The 21,921-nt window shown below is 41.3% G+C and overlaps 1 protein-coding gene across 6 annotated transcripts in view; it reads left to right on the top strand.

The window, feature by feature from the left end:
- kiaa0825 (KIAA0825 ortholog) overlaps nt 1-21,921 on the top strand; it is a 314,659-nt gene that overhangs the window by 129,584 nt on the left and 163,154 nt on the right. For all 6 annotated transcript variants that reach the window (XM_072281205.1, XM_072281210.1, XM_072281208.1 and 3 more), the window contains one exon: nt 1,320-1,414. In XM_072281205.1, coding sequence (XP_072137306.1) covers nt 1,320-1,414 — 95 coding nt within the window. The remainder of the gene's footprint in view (nt 1-1,319; nt 1,415-21,921) is intronic.

Below are 21,921 nucleotides of genomic sequence, written 5' to 3' on the forward strand. Positions count from 1 at the left end.
ATCACTCAGCCAGATTTTCAATCTCCTTCATACTCTATGTGCTCATTAGTCACCACCTTCTGCCTGATCAATAGGAAAACTCCCCTACCTCTTTTATATCCCTCTTCTTTCAGGTCTGACATATCTAAATCCTCAAACACTGACCTGCCAATCTGGCCCTTCTCTTGTCCATGTTTCTATAATCTAGGCTATCAAATCATCTGCCTTACCCATTATACGAACTGTATTAAAATAAATACACTTCTGACCATCATTCCTGCCATGTTCATTATCCTATTATCCTGGCCCTGTCTGTTTTCCTGTTAATCTTGAATTAACCTCTACCTTCTCAATCACTCTATCTGGTGACCTACTGTTCTGGTTCCCATTCTGCCACACTGTTTTAAACCCAGCCTAGTGGCACTATCAAACCTTCCTGCAAGGGTGTTGATGCCTTTTGGTTTATGTGAAGCCTGCCCTTTCTGTAAGGGTTCCCTTCCTGAGGAAGAGATCCTAGTAATCCAGGTGTTTGAAGTCCTCTGTTCTACATCTGCTCTTTAGCCATGTGTACAACTATACTTCAAAAAGATGGATCACTAGATAGGTACTGGCAGCATTCTGTTGTACCTTTTCTTTCTCCAACTAGAGCAGATGTTCAAAATCTGACCCACCTAGGTGAGCTCAGAAACAATCAACAACACCTTCACCAACAAGGCAGGGCCTGAAAATGTTCAGAAACCAATACATTTTTAGCATCCTAATCTGAATGCAGATATCTTTAAGAATGTAATTTATCCTGCACTCATCCAGAAGATCTCATGTTTAAATGGCCACAGCATTCTTGAATAAATTGTTTAATCCACATTCCCTTTGAGTATACCTCCCATTCAGACATAACTATCAGTTAATTGCACATAATAATTGTTATTGAGTTAACCTGCTTCAATATTTTTTGTTTTAATAATTCAAAATGTATATCAATAAACATCCTTGTATAACTTAAATGGTCTATTGGAAATTTCTGATTGAGAATTTTCCCATGAAAGTGGCACTGTAGCATGAACAAGCAGAAGAAACACAAATTGGTTGACTTTTTTAACTAATGGCTACAGTACCAGATAAATTTTTAAACTAATTCTCATCATATTGAAATGAAAGATTCTGAGACCATAAGACATGGGAGCAGAGTTCTTCTACGTGAATGATTGATATCTCCTGTCTCAGCTCTTGTTCAAAACCACCCTACTTCTTATTCAGTCCAGCACAGCTGGGGCTGTAATTTACTGACCACATTAACAATGATTAATAACTAACAGTGCTTTATTTTCATTTATCAACAGTCAACTATAACTGAATGGAATTGGGATTGGTCAAAAGTTCTACGTAGTAATCTGGGACTGAGTCAATTGACCTTCAGGACGCTGCTAGCAAACAGGTAATAGCTTCTTTTCAGAGCTGACTGTCATGTTAAGTTTAAATATTATTATATTATACATCCTCATCTGGCATTGTTCCAGGAATTAAATGTTTGTCTGATTTGTGCAACAACACTCTATCATAAATCCAATCGTAAAAGAACAAAGCAGCAACATACAGTTCACTGTCTAATCTGTCTGTGCCCTTTTTTCTGTATTTGGGTGATCAATTCATGTTTTAATTAGGTACTCCTTGGAATGCATACGCATATTTAAGATATTTTCCTTGGATACATGCCCAGCGTTTTAATTTTGCTCTTTGTTCTTTATTTTATACTAAAGTAAACATAATACTGTACTAAACTGAGCACGCCTGTCATTCTTCCTTTCCGTTTAGTGGAAATTTTGCTATCTTTGGTAATCTCGTATTTGTTTAATTTGAGTTAAACTGTGATTTTATTATCAATATGACATTTTCTTTCTATACATTGTATAATATGGGTTGGGTTAAATGAACGAGGAAAATTTGACTTAAACCTACCTGCTAGAAAAATATTTTATTGTCTGGTTGATTTTACTGAACTCATTATCTTACATAAGACTATAAGATTTTATTCTCATTTTGTTTGGTATTAGTATGCATCCTGGTAGTATTATCCTCATGATTGTGGAATGTTCTACATTCATAACATTAACAAATGCTGAGGAACATGGTATTGCATCAGAAGTGAGCTGAAGGAAGCTTTCTAAAGATTCTGTGGAGGAAGTTGGCACAGAAACCATGATGGCATTATGAATATTTTTTAATTTGTAAGATGAAAGTTGCATTAAATCCATAAAGCAGACTTTTGTCAGGAAGATCATATTCACACCCATTACAGAAAATAAGGTAATGTGTAGGCACAGTGGATAGGAAAGGCTTAATGTATTCATCAGAATTTTCACAGATGGTCAAAGAAGAAGCAGTAAGTAATAATAAATATCACCAAAGGAACCATGACCTCCATGGTAAAAGCCATCTAACAAAGCAGCCCCACTTGATTTTTGAAACTATTGCAATAAAAATAGTCCTTTAAATTTAGATAAAATGAAGACCGACAGTTTGCAAATACACTTTGTATTTTGGCTTACCTATTTAACAAACACTTGAGTTTCTTCTAGTTCCATATCAAAATATAAATTCTTTGCAATATTGTTATGACAGGAACCAGATTTATGAGTATTTGGTTAGACAGGAAATGATTAGGGATAGTCAGCATGGCTTTGTGCATGGTAGGTCATGCCTGACCAAACTTGTAGAATTTTTTGAGGAAGTTATCAGGAAAGTTGATGAAGGCAAGACAGTGGATGTTGTCCACATGCACTTCAGCATGGCACTTGAAAAGATCCTGCATGTGTGGTTGGTCAAGAAGTTCTGTCGCTTGGCATTCAAGATGAGGAAGTAAATTGGATTAGACATTGGCTATGTGGGAGAAGACAGAGTGGTAGTAGATGGTTGCCTCTCTGATTGGAGGCCTGTGACTAATGGAGTGTCACAGGGATCGGTACTGGGACCATTGTTCTTTATCATCTGTGTGAACGATCTGGATGATTATGTGGTTAACTGGATCAGCAAATTTGCAAATGGCACCAAGACTGCGAGGGAAACTGTCAAAGCTTGCAGTAGCATTTGGACCAGCTGGAAAAACGGCAGATGGAACTTAATGCAGACAAGTGTGAGGTGATGCACTTTGGGAGGACCAACCAGCCTAGGTCTTGCACAGTGAGCGGTAAGGAACTGAAGACTGTGGTAGAACAAAGGGATCTGGAAACACAGGTCCATAATTCGTTGAAAGTAGTATCACAGATAGACAGAGTCATAGGGAACACTCACAACATGCTGGAGGAACTCAGCAGGTCGGGCAGCATCAGTGGAAAAGATCGATTGACGTTTCGGGCCAGAACGTCGATCGACCTTTTCCACTGATGCTGCCCGACTTGCTGAGTTCCTCCAGCATGTTGTGAGTGTTGCTTTGACCCCAGCATCTGCAGATTATTTTGTGTTCAGAGTCGTAGGAAAAGCTTTTGGTACATTGGCCTTCATAGATCAAACTATTGAGTACAAGAGTTGGGATGTTATGCTGAAGTTGTATAAGACGTTGGTGAGCCTAATTTGGAGTATTGTGTGCAATTTTGGTCACCTACCTACAGGAAAGATGTAAATAAGATTGAGAGTACAGAGAAAATTTGATAGAGGTATACAAAATTATGACGGGTATAGATAGGGTCAATGCAAGTAGGCTTTTTCTGCTGATGTTAAGTGGGACTACAACTAGAGGTTATGGGTTAGGGGTAAAGGGTGAAATGTTTAAGGGAGACATGAGGGGAAACTTCTTCACTTAGAGGGCAGTGAGAGTGGGGAACAAACTGGTAGCACAAGTGGTGGATGCGATTTTGATTTCAATATTTAAGAAAAGTTTGGATGGGAGGCATATGGAGGGCTACAGTCTGGGTGCAGGTCAATGGACTAGACAGTTTAAATGGTTCAGCAGGTACTAGATGGGCTGAATAGCCTGTTTCTGTGCTGTAGTTTTCTATGACTGTAGGAATAGCATCCCTTGTTAGATTTACTAGAATGAGCTCATCTGATTAGAGATTTTGGAGATTTGGCTTGCTAGTTTTGCGTTAAGAATTGTTATCCAGCCTCTAGTTCTAATTCATTTTCTATTAGGGTGCCCTTTTAATCATTTTAATATGATATACAAAAAAAGAAGTGATTGAAAAGATTAATACACTTCAAGCAAACTTTACAATGGTTACTTTACAAAAGAAACATTAGAACTCTATGTAGTCAAGAGAGTTTTGACATGAATCTGGAAATTTAAATATAATTAATGAATTTAGGTAGTTATTAAAAAAACTTATAAAAACTGTTATCTACCATTGACAGATAGGTACTAAATTGGTCCAAACAGTCGATGAGCAGGGTGGGTGGAATCCCTTATGATGTTACTGGCCCTTTTCCAGCACCTTTCTGTATAAATGCCCTTGATACCAGGTAGGCTATTGGGCAGTTTTGACTACCCATTGTAGAGCCCCCCGAAATAAGCATTTGAGCACATACATTAAAATTATGAATTGAGAAATTTAATGTGAGTGTGTTAAGTATTCTAAAAAGAATACTGCTAAGAGCAAATTCTATGCTATAGTCTTCCTTTACCTTCTACTACAGGGAAACTTGTTAGTAATGCAGCCAGCGGATTAATCTCATTAAGATAGGAAATACCCATCTAATTAATGCTGTTTAAGTATTGAGTTAAACGTAAAATTACTTTGTGCCAAACTAACAATGTACACCAATTAGTATTGATTGTTAACTATTTATTAGTTAGATTGTATTATTTTCTGGCAACTGAAAAGACTTAAGCTGAATTGCTTAAGATAAGCATTTAGCTAATCCTAAAATGAAGGCATTAATATAATGTTGACATTTATAAGCCAAAAAATATAGAGCTCATAATACATTGGTGAAAAGTAAACTACAGTGTACTTTTTGAAGAAATGAATTGAAACTTGTGAGTTACTAATTAGTATCATTTATCCTAAAACATTTCTACAATAATGATATATGAAAAACAGAAACTGGTAAGTGTAGATTCTTGAGTTGCTCACATTGTTGATAATATTCTGAGTTCACGAATACATCCCTAAATAAACTCATTCCTTATTTTTGCCAAAACAATAGAATGTATGTGGAAAACATCAAAATTACTTAGATATAAATGCTAATCATAATATTCTCCTTTTTAGCTATTCTTGTCTAAAGAAAATCATTGTTTTTGAGTGTCAAGCACCTGAGTCCAATATATGTTGTTAGGCCCATTTTTTTCATAGAAAAGCAAACAGGGAGGAACTTCATGTTAAATCTTAAAATCCAGAAAATTAAAGAACTGAATTGTGTTTCATCCATCTTGCTGAACTGAATGGAATTGCACTTAGTCATTATATAGTTGATGTAGGACCACGGGTAGCCCAACATGTGGTCATAGCTCCCTTACTGAAAGACTGTCATTTGCCAGCAAGTCAAAGGTTGATTGTTGGGTGACAAGAGCAATTCATTCATGGCATAACTCATTCCTGCAGTCAGGAAGCCTTCTCAGCATGCACAACAAACATACAATGGTAACCATGCTGCTTCAGGGAAGATAATAGGATCTTCAAGCTACATCTCACTGCCAGACCACACTGGAGGAATTCTGCTATTAGCAGCTGCTTGGATACCATGACTTCTGGGAGTTTGATACATATTACTGATGCACATTGACTGAATGGTCCTTGCTACAACTAGTCATGCAAGTGGCTGCAAATGAAGGGGAAGAGGAGCAGGCAGGGAAGGATAACAAGAAAAGCATGATAGAAAAAGAAAATAAGGAGCTCTTTTCACCTTATACTTAGAATTAAAAAAACAGCACAGTGCAGGATCAGGCTCTTTGGCCTAAAACGTGTGTGCATGTGTGCCAACCATGGTGTTAATTTATCTCATCAGCCTGTACAGGGTGTGTATCTCTCTATCCCTCTCTCTCTATCTCCCCCCCTCCCCTCCACCTCCACTTCCCTCTTCACTCTCCCCTCTCCCCACCTGATCATTTAAGGCAGAGATAGATAGGTTCTTCATTAGCCAGGGCATCAAAGGGTATGGGGAGAAGGCAGGGAAGTGGGGATGACTGGAAAAACTGGATCAGCCCATAACTGAATGGCAGAGCAGACTCGACGGGCCGAATGGCCTACTTTTGCTCCTATACCTTATGGTTTTCTAACACTTAATCTTTCCCATCATATCTGCTCCTACCAGCTACTCCTCTGGCAGCACGATCCTACCACTACTGTGTGGTAAAAAAATTCTTCAAATCTTTGCCCCCACTCACCTTCAATCCATGCCTTCCATACTTGACATCCTCGTGCTGGGAAAAGAGACTTTGAGTGTCTACTCTATCTATGCCACTTGTAACTAAGATTATTTCCATCAGGTTGTCCCTCAGCTTCCAAAGCTCCAGGGGAAACAACTCAAGTTTGTTCATTATCTCCCTATGGCTCTTACCTGATGCCAGTAATCTAAACCACAGTTTCTCATTCACTCAAAGTCCATCTCTCTTTACTTTGCCTGTATCTATGACCATTCCATCATCCTCTTTCTAAAAATGCAGAAATAAAATCATTCCCTTATGCTATATTTCAATCCAAATTTAGAAAACGTATCATACAATACATATGAGAATAAATAAATCTCTCTCATGCATTTCCTTCATGTCTCCACCATTTTCTCTTTCCTGTCTTTGAGTGCTATTTCTTGTTCTTGCAGTAACTACAGCTTAGATTGTGGAAGGTTAGTGGATTTATTTTGAGGGATGTTGTTCACATAGTAGTCATCTGTGTGACATGGTGGATAGTGGTTAGCACAACGCTACTGCAGCTCAGAGTGTTCCAGAGTTCGAAACAATTCTGGTACTGTCTCTAAGTTATGTATGTCCTCCCCGTGGAATGCATAAGTTCTTTCCAGGTGCTCCGGTGTCCTCTCACAGTCCAAAGACCTACCAGTTAGCAGGTTGATTAGTCATTGTAAATTATCCTGTGATTAGGCTAGAGTTAAATCAGGGATTGCTGGGTGGCATGATTCGAATGGTCTATTCCATACTGTATCTCAATCAATCAACCAATAAATAAATAACAACACACAAGTTTTTAAATTGTGGCTCAGAAACTTGGCATTCTATAGAACGTCATTGAGAATAGTTTTTTTAACTCTTAAGGTGACTGATTATGACAAAACAGTATTTGTATTTCTTAAACAAATATTTTGTCTGTTTTAGTTTTTTTGGTTTACTCGTGGAACAATATGTTGAGGTTTTCATTAGTTGTAACAGGCATGGTTTTCTTTACAGAGAAGACTGAGGTATCATTGCAGTAAAAAAGAATAAATCACTGATTCCCACAAAGGCCATGACCCTCCTTCAGATGGTCGTGATGAGTTGAAAGACTCATTAATCAAAAGCCAAGTCACAGGTGTGATGGCTTTCCTAAAACCTGCCAACAGACTGTGAAAGTCACATCCAACACACTGAACTGTCAATGAGGCAAGGTCTAAAATGTTAGAACTGAGATCCAGTAAACATAAAAATGAAATAATGTTCACTTTAAAATTATGAGACTTCGATTTATTTAAATTGTTGCACATTAAGTAAAAGGGATGCACTTTATTTGAAGGTACCAAATAATACTGAGACAGAAGTTTCATCTTAGATGATGAAGTGGTTGGTTTAATAACCAATGACAGCAACATATCACCTCACTAAATGGTGAATGGCCAGATTGTTGTTTGGAGAATGCTGTTTTTCAAAAAAAAGTTGAACTGTGTTTCATTCATTAGCCCCATTCTTCATATTGACAGTCCAGCATGATTGACTTTCAAGGCTGAACAAGGAACATCTCATTGAGAAAGTATGGCAACTTACTTGGTGTCAGTAAGGCTATCTTGTTTAAATATCTGAATATAACGTAATAGTTTTTATCCTAAGCCATGTTTGAACATAGCAAAGGCTGCAGAGTGGTGCACTATAGGAAGGATGTGATCTTGCTGGAGAGGATGAAGAAGAGATTCACTAAGATGTTGTCATTTCAGTTATTCTTATATGAGATACAGCATGGAACAGGCCTTTCTAGCCCAATGTGCCACGCCACCCAGCCGCTCCACCCACCCCCGATTTAACCCTAATCTAATCACAGGACAATTTACAATGACCAATTATCCTACTAACCAGTATATTTTTGGACTGTGGGAGGAAACCGGAGCATGCAGAGGAAAACATAGAACATAGAATAGTACAGCACAGTACAGGCCCTTCAGCCCACAATGTTGTGCCGACCCCTAAACCCTGCCTCCCATATAACCGCCCACCTTAAATTCCTCCATATACCTGTCTAGTAGTCTCTTAAACACATGGTTACAGAGAGAACATACAAATTCCTAGAAACAGCACCAGATTTGAACACTGAACTCTGACTCTCCAAGCTGTAATAGCATTGTACTAACTACCATGTTACCATGGCATCCCATATGGAGAGTAGCGATAAGTTTGGATCGCTTTCCCTGGAGAGGAAGAAATGACCTGATAAAGGTGTATAATCTTATGAGGAGAGTAGATAGGATAGATAGTAAAATTCTTTTTTTATTTTACCATGGTGGAGGTAGCAGTCCAAATCAAGAGGCCTTAGGTTTAATGTGAAAATTTAGAGGGAATCTGGGGGGGGGGGGGGAGATCTTTTTCACAGAGGGTGGTTGGAGTCTGTAGAAGTGACAGAGCCTGATATTCTCATCACATTTAAGGAATAGATAGACAAATATATGGATTTCCAAGGTATGGAAAGCAATGGGCCTAATACAAGTGAATAGCCATAGTGTTTCTGTGTTACGTGACTCATTGCTAGCTTTGGTGAAGATTGGTGACTTGAAATACCAGCAATGATTTGAAAGTTTGCCATTGGCAACAAATTTGACAGAGTGGTTAGCAGAGGAAAAAAGTTATGATTACAAGTTTTTTTTCCTTGAGACAAGATGAGAAGAGATTTAATTTAGCTGCATTCAGTAATGAGAATCCATGACAAAGTGAATTGGAAGGGCCTGAATTCCACAGCACAAAAGGATAGAACTAAAAAGTAGCATAGTTAATTAAAGGGCATTACATTCTTTTATCATTATACTGATAATTGTAGAAGATTCATAACCGTAGACCTCAAATAAGGAAGTGAAATTAACTCATAAACACGAGAAAGGCAGATGCTTGAAATTCAAAGCAACACACACAGAATGCTAGAGGAACTCAGTAGGTCAGGCAGCATCTAGGGAAAGAGTAAACAGTCAATGTTTCAGGGTGAGGCCCTTCTTCAGGACTGAAGAAGTTTCTTAGCTTGAGATGTTGACTGTTTATTCTTTTCTATAGATGCTGCCTGGCGTGCTGAGTTCCTCCAGAGTTTTGTGTGTGTTGCAGTGGAATTAACTGGATTTTTTTGGCTAAACTAATATTGCGCAATAAATTTCTGTATCAAATGTTTCTTTAAGTTAGACTAATTGGATACAAATTTCATAGTAGAGAATAAAAGAGCTTATCACACTTCTTTTGCTCAAGATGGCTCATGGCAAGACTTTGTAGCATAACTCGAGGCCTGGGGAAAAGAGAATGCTGGTTCTTGGATGCCTCACTGTGGATTCTATTTGAGGAGCTCAGAAGGAAAGGGTTGTCTTCACTTGTACGTACACGTATATACACACACAAACACACACACACAAACACACACACAGACACACACACACACAAACACAAACACAAACACACACACAGACACACACAAACACAAACACACACACAGACACACACACACAGACACACACACACACACACACAGACACACACAAACACACACAGACACACACACAAACACACACAGACACACACACACACACACACAAACACAGACACACACACACAGACACACATACCCACACACAGACAGACAGACACACACACACACACACACACACACAACCTTTCTCTTCTTTCTCCATCTTCAGCAGCTGATACTGCTTTAGGAGTTCCTCCCATTCAGGAGTTTACTCCAACAGGAAAGCTCTAAACAAACACTTCCTTTCTCTTGTGAATTGTCCAATTTATTGGTGTAACATAACACAGATTTTTTCTGATGAGGTCTTTGCAGAATTTCTAGATTAAAATACTAAAAGACACTTGGCAGTGTCTCAGGTCTCCATAGATCTTAGTGGCATTGACCATAAAATGTGGAGAATTGTGTGAAGTGGTATTCTATCTATTTTAGGTTTATGCAGCGGATCTCACATTTGCTTACTTTGAAATTCACTTGTTTATGTTCCTTCAGAATATTGTAAAATCAAATTGTATTTAAAACGGAGATATTTTAAATGAAAAGACCTCAGGTATCTGCTCATAGTGTTACATTCAGTTCTTTTCCAAAATGTTGTTGCATGAAAAACATGTTAGAGTGACATTCAAACTTAAGTCCCCATTGAATGGAGGAGGTCCAGAAGGAAAGGGATTTGTGAACCTGTGAATTAATCCATTACTATAGTATGTCCTCTCCCTTGGGCTATCATTAGTGTTTAAAGCATTTTCCCGTTACGATAGGCAACACACACAAAACACTGGAGGAACTCAGCAGGCCAGGCAACATCTATGGAAAAAAGTACATTTGATGTTTCGGGCCAAAACCCTTCGACAGGACTTTTTTCCATAGATGCTGCCATAGATGTTTTGTATGTGTTGCTCAGGTTTCCAGCATCTGGAGATTTTCGCTTGTTTGTGTTTCCTGCTATGATAGGTTTCTTTCCCGCCTCAACAGGGAATCATGTTACACTACAGGCTCTTATAAACCCAGAACAGCATTCAATAAAATATCTCTAAACTCAGGAGTATTCTTGGTGGATCTATCTGTTAGCTTCTATACTGCTATTATGAGACTATTAAACAATCCCCAGAACAATAAGATGGACGCTGAACGTCACATTGTACCTCGTTATGGCCTTCCACCTTATTGTCTCCCTGCACTACACCTTTTCAGTAGCCACACATTTTATTCTACATTCTGTTTTTGTTTTCTCTTGTGCTCCCTCAATGTACTGTTGTAATGAAATGATCTGTACAGTTGGCATGGAAAACCAGGTTTCTTTTACTGTACCTTGGTACGTATGACAATAATAAACCAGCATACTAATTTAATTACAATCCTTTTTGTTGTTTTGAGTACGCAGGAGGAAATCAACTGACATTTTTTTGATGATGTTTTTAAACAGTGAAGCTAAAGTTGAATTGTGTGTTGTCGTGTTGTCATGATATCTGCTGATGCTAATTGGCTGGGAAAGACAGAACGTGTAAATACAGTTACTCTGTTATGTGACTGATGGAAATGCTGCAGAAAATGTTAACCTCATCAGAAAAGCCTATTGAGATTTCCAAGTATAAATTATTCTTCAAAATTGAAAGTAATTATGTAATTAATTGTTCTATTCCTATTCAAATATGAATCTGTTATAAAATAAAAGCAGACTGTGCTGGAAGTACTGAAAGGATCTGGCAGCATCAGCAGAGAGAAACAGAGATGGTGTGTCAGGTCAATCAGCTTGTTGTTTATGTATGAAACTGGTCAAATGCCCAATCATAATCCTGCAATCCTAATATACCATGTTTTTCAATAACTAGTAGGTAATTAGTTTAATTTGAATGCCGTGCATTGATTTCTGAGGAAGCTTGAACTTTTGTGTAATGCCTACATTTTAGAGCACTTTAGTAAGGTTTCTAGGATGAAATTTAAAGCTTGAGCATTACCCATAACTATTAGAACATATAAAGAAGAAAGGGAGAAAATATTATTAAGAGTTATTTATAGATGCAAAAATACCATTGGAATATTGGATATATTAGGAAATTAAAGGTGTGTGTAAGAGGAAGAATATAGTAATTATGGGAGATTGTAACTTGCCTATAAACTGAACAGATCAGATTTTGTGAGATAATGTGAAAGATCAATTTTTGAAATGCATTTGGAATACTTTTCTAGACCTAGAGGGAACAACTTGGCAAAGCCTGTTTTGGATCTTGTTTTGTGCAATGAAAAAGACTGATTGATAACCTTGTTGTAAAAGGACCTGGGGGGGGGGGGAAGTAGCAATAATATCATATAAGCATAATATTATAGAACTTTACATTGAGTTTGAAAATGTGAAACTAGAGCTTAAATCTAAAGAAGCTATGAAAGTATGAAGGAAGAGCTGGCAATTGTTGAATATGAGAATACAGTGAAAGGCATGAAAGCAGGCAGGCATTAGTTGGCATTTAAAGAAATAATGCAAGAAATTAAAATAATTTTTAAGGTATACTTAAGAGAAATTTGGTTAATCTTTGGCTGATCAGCTAAATTAAAGATTGAAATACATAGCACAGCACAATACAGCACAGGAAGAAGACAGGATGTCTGCATTTACCATGATGCCAAAATTAAACTAATTCCACCTGCTTGCACATGGTCTTATGCTCCCTGTGTATTCCTTGAGCCTCTCTGAATGTGTCTTAGCTGACACTATTGTGTTTGTCTCCACCACCAAGCCTGACTGTGCATTCCAGGCAGTGCCTGCTACTCTCTGTATATAAGCAACACACATCAAAGATGCTGGTGAATGCAGCAGGCCAGGCAGCATCTGTAGGAAGAGGTGCAGTCGACGTTTCAGGCTGAGACCCTTCGTCAGGACTAACTGAAGGAAGAGTGAGTAAGGAATTTGAAAGTTGGAGGGGGAGGGGGAGATCCAAAATGATAGGAGAAGACAGGAGAGGGAGGGATAGAGCCAAGAGCTGGACAGGTGATAGGCAAAAGGGGATACGAGAGGATCATGGGACAGGAGGTCCAGGAAGAAAGACAAGGGGGGGGGACCCAGAGGATGGGCAAGAGGTATATTCAGAGGGACAGAGGGAGAAAAAGGAGAGTGAGAGAAAGAATGTGTGCATAAAAATAAGTAACAGATGGGGTACGAGGGGGAGGTGGGGCCTTAGCGGAAGTTAGAGAAGTCGATGTTCATGCCATCAGGTTGGAGGCTACCCAGACGGAATATAAGGTGTTGTTCCTCCAACCTGAGTGTGGCTTCATCTTTACAGTAGAGGAGGCCGTGGATAGACATGTCAGAATGGGAATGGGATGTGGAATTAAAATGTGTGGCCACTGGGAGATCCTGCTTTCTCTGGCGGACAGAGCGTAGATGTTCAGCAAAGCGGTCTCCCAGTCTGCGTCAGGTCTCACCAGTATATAAAAGGCCACATCGGGAGCACCGGACGCAGTATATCACCCCAGTCGACTCACAGGTGAAGTGTTGCCTCACCTGGAAGGACTGTTTGGGGCACTGAATGGTGGTAAGGGAGGAAGTGTAAGGGCATGTGTAGCACTTGTTCCGCTTACACGGATAAGTGCCAGGAGAGAGATCAGTGGGGAGGGATGGGGGGGACAAATGGACAAGGGAGTTGTGTAGGGAGCGATCCCTGCGGAATGCAGAGAGGGGGGGGAGGGAAAGATGTGCTTAGTGGTGGGATCCCGTTGGAGGTGGCGGTAGTTACTGACAATAATATGTTGGACCCAGAGGCTGGTGGGGTGGTAGGTGAGGACCAGGGGAACCCTATTCCTAGTGGGGTGGTGGGAGGATGGAGTGAGAGCAGATGTATGTGAAATGGGGGAGATGCGTTTAAGAGCAGAGTTGATAGTGGAGGAAGGGAAGCCCCTTTCTTTAAAAAAGGAAGACATCTCCCTCGTCCTAGAATGAAAAGCCTCATCCTGAGAGCAGATGCGGCGGAGACGGAGGAATTGCGAGAAGGGGATGGCGTTTTTGCAAGAGACAGGGTGAGAAGAGGAATAGTCCAGATAGCTGTGAGAGTCAGTAGGCTTATAGTAGACATCAGTGGATAAGCTGTCTCCAGAGACAGAGACAGAAAGATCTAGAAAGGGGAGGGAGGTGTCGGAAATGGACCAGGTAAACTTGAGGGCAGGGTGAAAGTTGGAGGCAAAGTTAATAAAGTCAATGAGTTCTGCATGCGTGCAGGAAGCAGCGCCAATGCAGTCATCGATGTAGCAAAGGAAAAGTGGGGGACAGATACCAGAATAGGCACGGAACATAGATTGTTCCACAAACCCAACAAAAAGGCAGGCATAGCTAGGACCCATACGGGTGCCCATAGCTACACCTTTAGTTTGGAGGAAGTGGGAGGAGCCAAAGGAGAAATTATTAAGAGTAAGGACTAATTCCGCTAGACGGAGCAGAGTGGTGGTAGAGGGGAACTGATTAGGTCTGGAATCCAAAAAGAAACGTAGAGCTTTGAGACCTTCCTGATGGGGGATGGAAGTATATAAGGACTGGACATCCATGGTGAAAATAAAGCGGTGGGGGCCAGGGAACTTAAAATCATTTAAAAGTTTAAGAGCGTGAGAAGTGTCACGAACATAGGTCGGAAGGGATTGAACAAGGGGTGATAAAACCGTGTCGAGGTATGCAGAAACGTGTTCGGTGGGGCAGGAGCAAGCTGAGACAATAGGTCGGCCAGGACAGGCAGGTTTGTGGATCTTGGGTAGGAGGTAGAAACGGGAAGTGCAGGGTGTGGGAACTATAAGGTTGGTAGCAGTGGATGGGAGATCCCCTGAGCGGATAAAGTCGGTGATAGTGTGGGAGACAATGGCCTGGTGCTCCTTAGTAGGGTCACGATCGAGGGGTAAATAAGAGGAGGTATCCGCGAGTTGTCGCTGTGCCTCGGCAAGGTAGAGGTCAGTACGCCAGACTACAACAGCACCCCCCTTATCGGTGGGTTTAATAATCAGGTTAGGATTAGTGCGGAGGGAGTGGAGAGCAGAGCGTTCCGAAGGAGTGAGGTTGGAATGGGGACAAGGCGCGGTGAAGTCGAGACGGTTGATGTCCCATCGGCAAATAGCGATAAAGAGATCCAGAGCAGGCAGAAGACCAGAGCGGGGTGTCCATGAAGAAGAGGAGAGTTGAAGACGGGAGAAGGGGTCATCGGTGGGGGTGGAAGAGTCGTTGCCGAAGAAGTAGGCTCGGAGACGGAGACGGCGGAAGAAAAGTTCCGCATCATGGCGAACACGGAACTCACTGAGGTGTGGGCGAAGGGGGACAAACGTGAGGCCCTTACTGAGAACAGAGCATTCTGCCTCCGACAGTTGAAGGTCGGAGGGGATGGTAAAGACCCGGCACGGATGAGAGCTGGGATCAGAGGGGGGAGGGGGGAGGCTGGAGAGGGGAGGCTTGGGGTGAGAGGAAGATGGAGCCCCTGAGGGCCCAGGAGCTGACGGTGGGACCTGAGGAAGACGGGACTGCAGATCTCCCTCCTGGCACTTATCCGTGTAAGCGGAACAAGTGCTACACATGCCCTTACACTTCCTCCCTTACCACCATTCAGGGCCCCAAACAGTCCTTCCAGGTGAGGCAACACTTCACCTGTGAGTCGACTGGGGTGATATACTGCGTCCGGTGCTCCCGATGTGGCCTTTTATATATTGGCGAGACCCGACGCAGACTGGGAGACCGCTTGGCTGAACATCTATGCTCTGTCCACCAGAGAAAGCAGGATCTCCCAGTGGCCACACATTTTAATTCCACATCCCATTCCCATTCTGACATGTCTATCCACGGCCTCCTCTACTGTAAAGATGAAGCCACACTCAGGTTGGAGGAACAACACCTTATAATCCGTCTGGGTAGCCTCCAACCTGATAGCATGAACATCGACTTCTCTAACTTCCGCTAAGGCCCCACCTCCCCCTCGTACCCCATCTGTTACTTATTTTTATGCACACATTCTTTCTCTCACTCCCCTTTTTCTCCCTCTGTCCCTCTGAATATACCTCTTGCCCATCCTCTGGGTCCCCCCCCTCTGTCTTTCTTCCCAGACCTCCTGTCCCATGATCCTCTCGTATCCCCTTTTGCCTATCACCTGTCCAGCTCTTGGCTCTATCCCTCCCCCTCCTGTCTTCTCCTATCATTTTGGATCTCCCCCTCCCCCTCCAGCTTTCAAATCCCTTACTCACTCTTCCTTCAGTTAGTCCTGACGAAGGGTCTCAGCCTGAAACGTCGACTGCACCTCTTCCTACAGATGCTGCCTGGCCTGCTGCGTTCACCAGCAACTTTGATGTGTGTTGCTTGAATTTCCAGCATCTGCAGAATTCCTGTTGTTTACTCTCTGTATATAAATACCTTTCATTGTATGTACTTCTTTAAACCCTTCTCTCTCTGCCTCTCCCTCTCCCTCTCCTTCTCTCTCTCCCCCTCCCCTCCCCAACCCTCTCCCCATTCCCCCATCCCCTCCCCATCCCTCATCCCCATCCCCAAACCCTATCCCCATCCCCACTTCCCCATTCTCCCTTTCCCCCTTCCACCCTTCCACCCTTCCACCCTTCCCCTCTTCCCCCTTCCCTTTCCTCCCCCTCCCCCTTAAAATATGCTCTCCGGTATTTGACATTTCCCTGGGAAAGTCACTCTGACTATCTACTCTATCTACAGTATACCTCTCATAATACTATGTACCTCTGTCAGGTACCTCTGCAGCCTCTAACACTCCAGAGAAAACTTTCCCAGTTTGTCCAGCTACCCACCTGATAGCCTGAAGGTGAGCAAAAGCCAGCATGGATTTATGGAAAGAAAATGATGTTTGACTAATCTGCTGGAGTTGTTTGAGCATATGACTAGTAAGATAGGAAAGAAGGAAGCAATGGAATTCCAGAAGGCTCTTGATAAGATGCCATATAGGAGATGGGTTAATAAGTTAACAATACACAGAACTGATGCTACTGTACTGATATGTATTTAGAATTGGTTATTGGACAGCAGCAAAGAATGGAAATACAAAGTTTCTTCTCAGGTAGGCAGGCAATAACTACTAAGCTACAGCAGTGATTGGCGATTCAAGTTTATTTATCGCGAGCATTTCAAAACATACAGAGAGATGTGTCATTTTGCGTTAATAACCAACACACACGAGCGTATGCTGGGGGCAGCCCTCAAGGGTTGTCACATGTTTGACACCAACAGTACTCAGAACATGTCCACAATGTTCGGGTAAATGGTATGCTAGACTTTATATTGAGAAAGCTTAATAATTGGAGTATAACACACATAAAAGTTGCTGGTGAACGCAGCAGGCCAGTCAGCATCTCTAGGAAGAGGTACAGTCGATGTTTCGGGCCGAGACCCCTCGTCAGGACTAACTGAAAGAAGAGCTGGTAAGAGATCTGTTGCTTGAAATTCCAGCATCTGCAGATTTCCTCGTGTTTGTGTAATTGGAGTACAGTAGTCTTAACAATAATTATATAGACTGTAGATGAGATTGTATCTAGACTGTTGTGTACAGTTTTGACTTCTTAAACCAAGAAAGTAAATACTTGCTGTGCACTAAAGACTATCTGGATTTTGCTGAAGAAGGTCACAGCAAAACTTGATAAAGTTTTGAAGGAAGTAAATGGTTCTGAGCCATATTAGCCAGAATATAAGAGCATGCAGGTCATGTTACAACCTCATAAAACTTTGGTTGGACCACATCTGGAGTATTTTGTACAGTTTTGGTTACCACATAATAGGAAGGATGTGATTACACTGGAGAGTGTGTAGAGGAGATTCACTGGATTTTTCCAGAGATGGAAATATTTTGTTTATGGAAAGTGACTAGGTAGGTTGGATTTGTTTATTTGAGGAGGAAGAAGCTGAGGAGGGACCTGATGGAAGTACTACGTAGTTATGAGGAGCAAAGATAAGTTGTACAGTGAGAATCTTTTCCTAATAATAAAGATATCTAAAACTAGAGGGAATAGGTTTAAGTTGAGAACTGAGAGGGTTAAACTTGAACTACAGGGCGACCAATATCCTTTCAGGGAGGTTTGTTAATGCTATTGGGGAGGCTTTAAACTAGATTTGCAGGGGAATGGAAACCAGAGTGTCAGAGCTGACAGTGTGGCTGGGGTGAAAATAAATGACGTTAAAAGTTCAAGTAAATCCGCTAATAGAAAGGTTGTGAGTGGTGGTAAAAATCTTCTGAGTTGTATATACTTCAATGCTAGGAGTATTGCGGGGAAGGCGGATGAGTTGAGGGCGTGGATTGACACGTGGAATTATGACGTTATAGCAATTAGTGAAACTTGGCTACAGGGAGGGCAGGACTGGCAGCTTAATATTCCAGGGTTCCGATGTTTCAGATGTGATCAAGGCAGAGGAATGAAAGGTGGGGGAGTAGCATTGCTTGTTAGGGAAAATATTACAGCAGTGCTCAGGCCGGACAGATTAGAGGGCTTGTCTACTGAGTCATTATGGGTGGAGCTGAGAAACAGGAAAGGTATGGCCACATTGGTAGGATTGTATTACAGACCACCCAATAGTCAACGAGAATTGGAAGAGCAAATCTGCAGAGAGATAGCAGACAACTGCAGGAGACATAAAGTTGTGGTGGTAGGGGATTTTAATTTTCCATATATTAATTGGCACTCCCATACTGTTAGGGGTCTAGATGGTTTAGAGTTTGTAAAATGTGTTCAGGAAAGTTTTCTAAATCAATATATAGAGGGACCAACTAGAGGGGATGCAATATTGGATCTCCTGTTAGGAAACGAGTTAGGACAAGTGACAGAAGTCTGTGTAGGGGAGCACTTTGGTTCCAGTGATCATAACACCATTAGTTTCAACTTGATCATGGACAAGGATAGATCTGGTCCTAGGGTAGAGGTTCTTAACTGGAAGAAAATCCAAATTTGAAGAAATGAGAAAGGATCTAAGAAGCGTGGATTGGGACAGGTTGTTCTCTGGCAAGGATGCGATCGGTAGGTGGGAAGCCTTCAAAGGAGAAATTTTGAGAGTGCAGAATTTGTATGTTCCTGTCAGGATTAAAGTGAATAGGAATAGGGAACCTTGGTTCTCAAGGGATATTGCAACTCTGATAAAGAAGAAGAGGGAGTTGTATGACATGTATAGGAAGCAGGGAGTAAATAAGGTGCTTGAGGAGTATAAGAAGTGCAATAAAATATTTAAGAAAGAAATCAGGAGGGCTAAAAGAAGACATGAGGTTGCCTTGGCAGTCAAAGTGAAGTATAATCCAAAGAGCTTTTACAGGTATATTAAGAGCAAAAGGATCGTAAGGGATAAAATTGGTCCTCTTGAAGATCAGAGTGGACGGCTATGTGCGGAACCAAAGGAAATGGGGGAGATCTTAAATAGGTTTTTTGCGTCTGTATTTACTAAGGAAACTGGCATGAAGTCTATGGAATTAAGGGAAACAAGTAGTGAGACCATGGAAACTGTACAGATTGAAAAGGAGGAGGTGCTTGCTGTCTTGAGGAAAATTAAAGTGGATAAATCCCCGGGACCTGACAGGGTGTTCCCTTGGACCTTGAAGGAGACTAGTGTTGAAATTGCAGGGGCCCTGGCAGAAATATTTAAAATGTCGCTGTCTACAGGTGAGGTGCCGGAGGATTGGAGAGTGGCTCATGTTGTTCCGTTGTTTAAAAAAGGATCGAAAAGTAATCCGGGAAATTATAGGCCAGTAAGTTTAATGTCGGTAGTAGGTAAGTTATTGGAGGGAGTACTAAGAGACAGAATCTACAAGCATTTGGACAGACAGGGACTTATTAGGGAGAGTCAACATGGTTTTGTGCGTGGTAGGTCATGTTTGACCAATCTATTGGAGTTTTTCGAGGAGGTTACCAGGAAAGTGGATAAAGGGAAGGCAGTGGATATTGTCTACATGGACTTCAGTAAGGCCTTTGACAAGGTCCCACATGAGAGGTTAGTTATGAAAATTCAGTTGCTAGGTATACATGGAGAGGTGGTAAATTGGATTAGACATTTGTTCAATGGAAGAAGTCAAAGAGTGGTAGTAGAGAATTGCTTCTCCAAGTGGAGGCCTGCGACTAGTGGTGTGCCACAGGGATCAGTGCTGGGTCCATTGTTATTTGTCATCTATATCAATGATCTGGATGATAATGTGGTAAATTGGATCAGCAAATTTGCTGATGATACGAAGATTGGAGGTGTAGTAGACAGTGAGGAAGGTTTTCAGAGCCTTCAGAGGGACTTGGACCAGCTGGAAAAATGGGCTGAAAAATGGCAGATGGAGTTTAATACAGACAAGTGTGAGGTATTGCACGTTGGAAGGACAAACCAAGGTAGAACATACAGGGTTAATGATAAGGCACTGAGGAGTGCAGTGGAACAGAGCAATCTGGGAATACAGATACAAAATTCCTTAAAAGTGGCGTCACAGGTAGATAGGGTTGTAAAGAGAGCTTTTGGCACATTGGCCTTTATTAATCAAAGTATTGAGTATAAGAGCTGAAATGTTATGATGAGGTTGTATAAGGCATTGGTGAGGCCGAATCTGGAGTATTGTGTTCAGTTTTGGTCACCAAATTACAGGAAGGATATAAATAAGGTTGAAAGAGTGCAGAGAAGGTTTACAAGGATGTTGCCGGGACTTGAGAAACTCAGTTACAGAGAAAGGTTGAATAGGTTAGGACTTTATTCCCTGGAGCGTAGAAGAATGAGGGGAGATTTGATAGAGGTATATAAAATTATGATAGGTATAGATAGAGTGAATGCAAGCAGGCTTTTTCCACTGAGGCAAGGGGAGGAAAAAAACCAGAGGACATGGGTTAAGGGTGAGGGGGGAAAAGTTTAAAGGGAACATTAGGGGGAACTTCTTCACACAGAGAGTGGTGGGAGTATGGAATGAGCTGCCAGATGAGGTGGTAAATGCGGGTTCTTTTTTAACATTTAAGAATAAATTGGACAGATACATGGATGGGAGGTGTATGGAGGGATATGGTCCGTGTGCTGGTCAGTGGGACTAGGCAGAAAATGGTTCAGCACAGCCAAGAAGGGCCAAAAGGCCTGTTTCTGTGCTGTAGTTTCTATGGTTTCTATAGTTCTATGGTTAGAGAAAAGCTGAAGTAGAGTTTTCTCAGCCAAAGAGTAGTTGTCATTTGGAATGCACTACTTGAAAACGTGGTGGAGTCAGGTAATCTCACAACATTCAAAACGTATCTTAACGTATCTTCAAGACTTAAAAGACTATGGACCAAGTGTTGGCAGTGAGATTAGCATAAATCAGTGGTTCCCAACCTTTTTTATGCCATGGACCAATAGCATTAAACAAAGGGTCTGTAGGCCCCAGGCTCTGAACCCCTGGCATAGATTGATCTGATGGCAGCCATGGATGTTTGTGGGCTGAAGGCTTCATTTTCTGCACGATGACTCAATCTGCATCTGTTCCGAATAGCTTACCAACTCATAAATATAAGATCTCTTTGACCACTGCCCCACTTGAGACCTTTCACAGGCCTCATTAAATTCCATGGAGACCATATCATCTTCACTCCCCTCATAATTTCACTTACTTTGAAAAGTTTTCCTGATCATGGGGATTTATATGTTTTAAGGCTGTGAAAACATCTAATAAATAAAACAATAATAGTTTTTTTAAAAAACATAGCTTCTTCAAGGGCAAATACTACCTGACTAATTGGATTAATTTCTTTGAAGAAGTGACAGAGAGCATAAATGAGGCAGAGCAGTAGATGTGATGTTCATGGACATTAGTTAGACTTTTGACAAGATCTCACAGATCAAAAGGTTCAGGCCAGTGGGATCCAGGGAGGTTAGCAAACTGGATCCAAAATTGGCTTGGCAGTAGGAGACAGAAAAAAGTGGTAGGATGATGTTTTTATGACTGGATGCATGTAATCAGTGTTGTCCTTCAAGGATTAGTGTTAGGATATTTGCTGTTTGCAAAATACATTAGTGACTTCAGTATACTTGTTAGAAGTATGATTTATAAATGTGCAGATGACACAAAGACGGGTGTTGACAGTGTGGAAGTAGACATACGTTGCAAAGAGACACTAATGTGTCAAATAGGCTGAGAAATGGCGGAGAGAAACTAATCCAGGT

Source organism: Mobula birostris, chromosome 17, assembly GCF_030028105.1.
Source record: "Mobula birostris isolate sMobBir1 chromosome 17, sMobBir1.hap1, whole genome shotgun sequence".
Classification (NCBI taxonomy): domain Eukaryota; kingdom Metazoa; phylum Chordata; class Chondrichthyes; order Myliobatiformes; family Myliobatidae; genus Mobula; species Mobula birostris.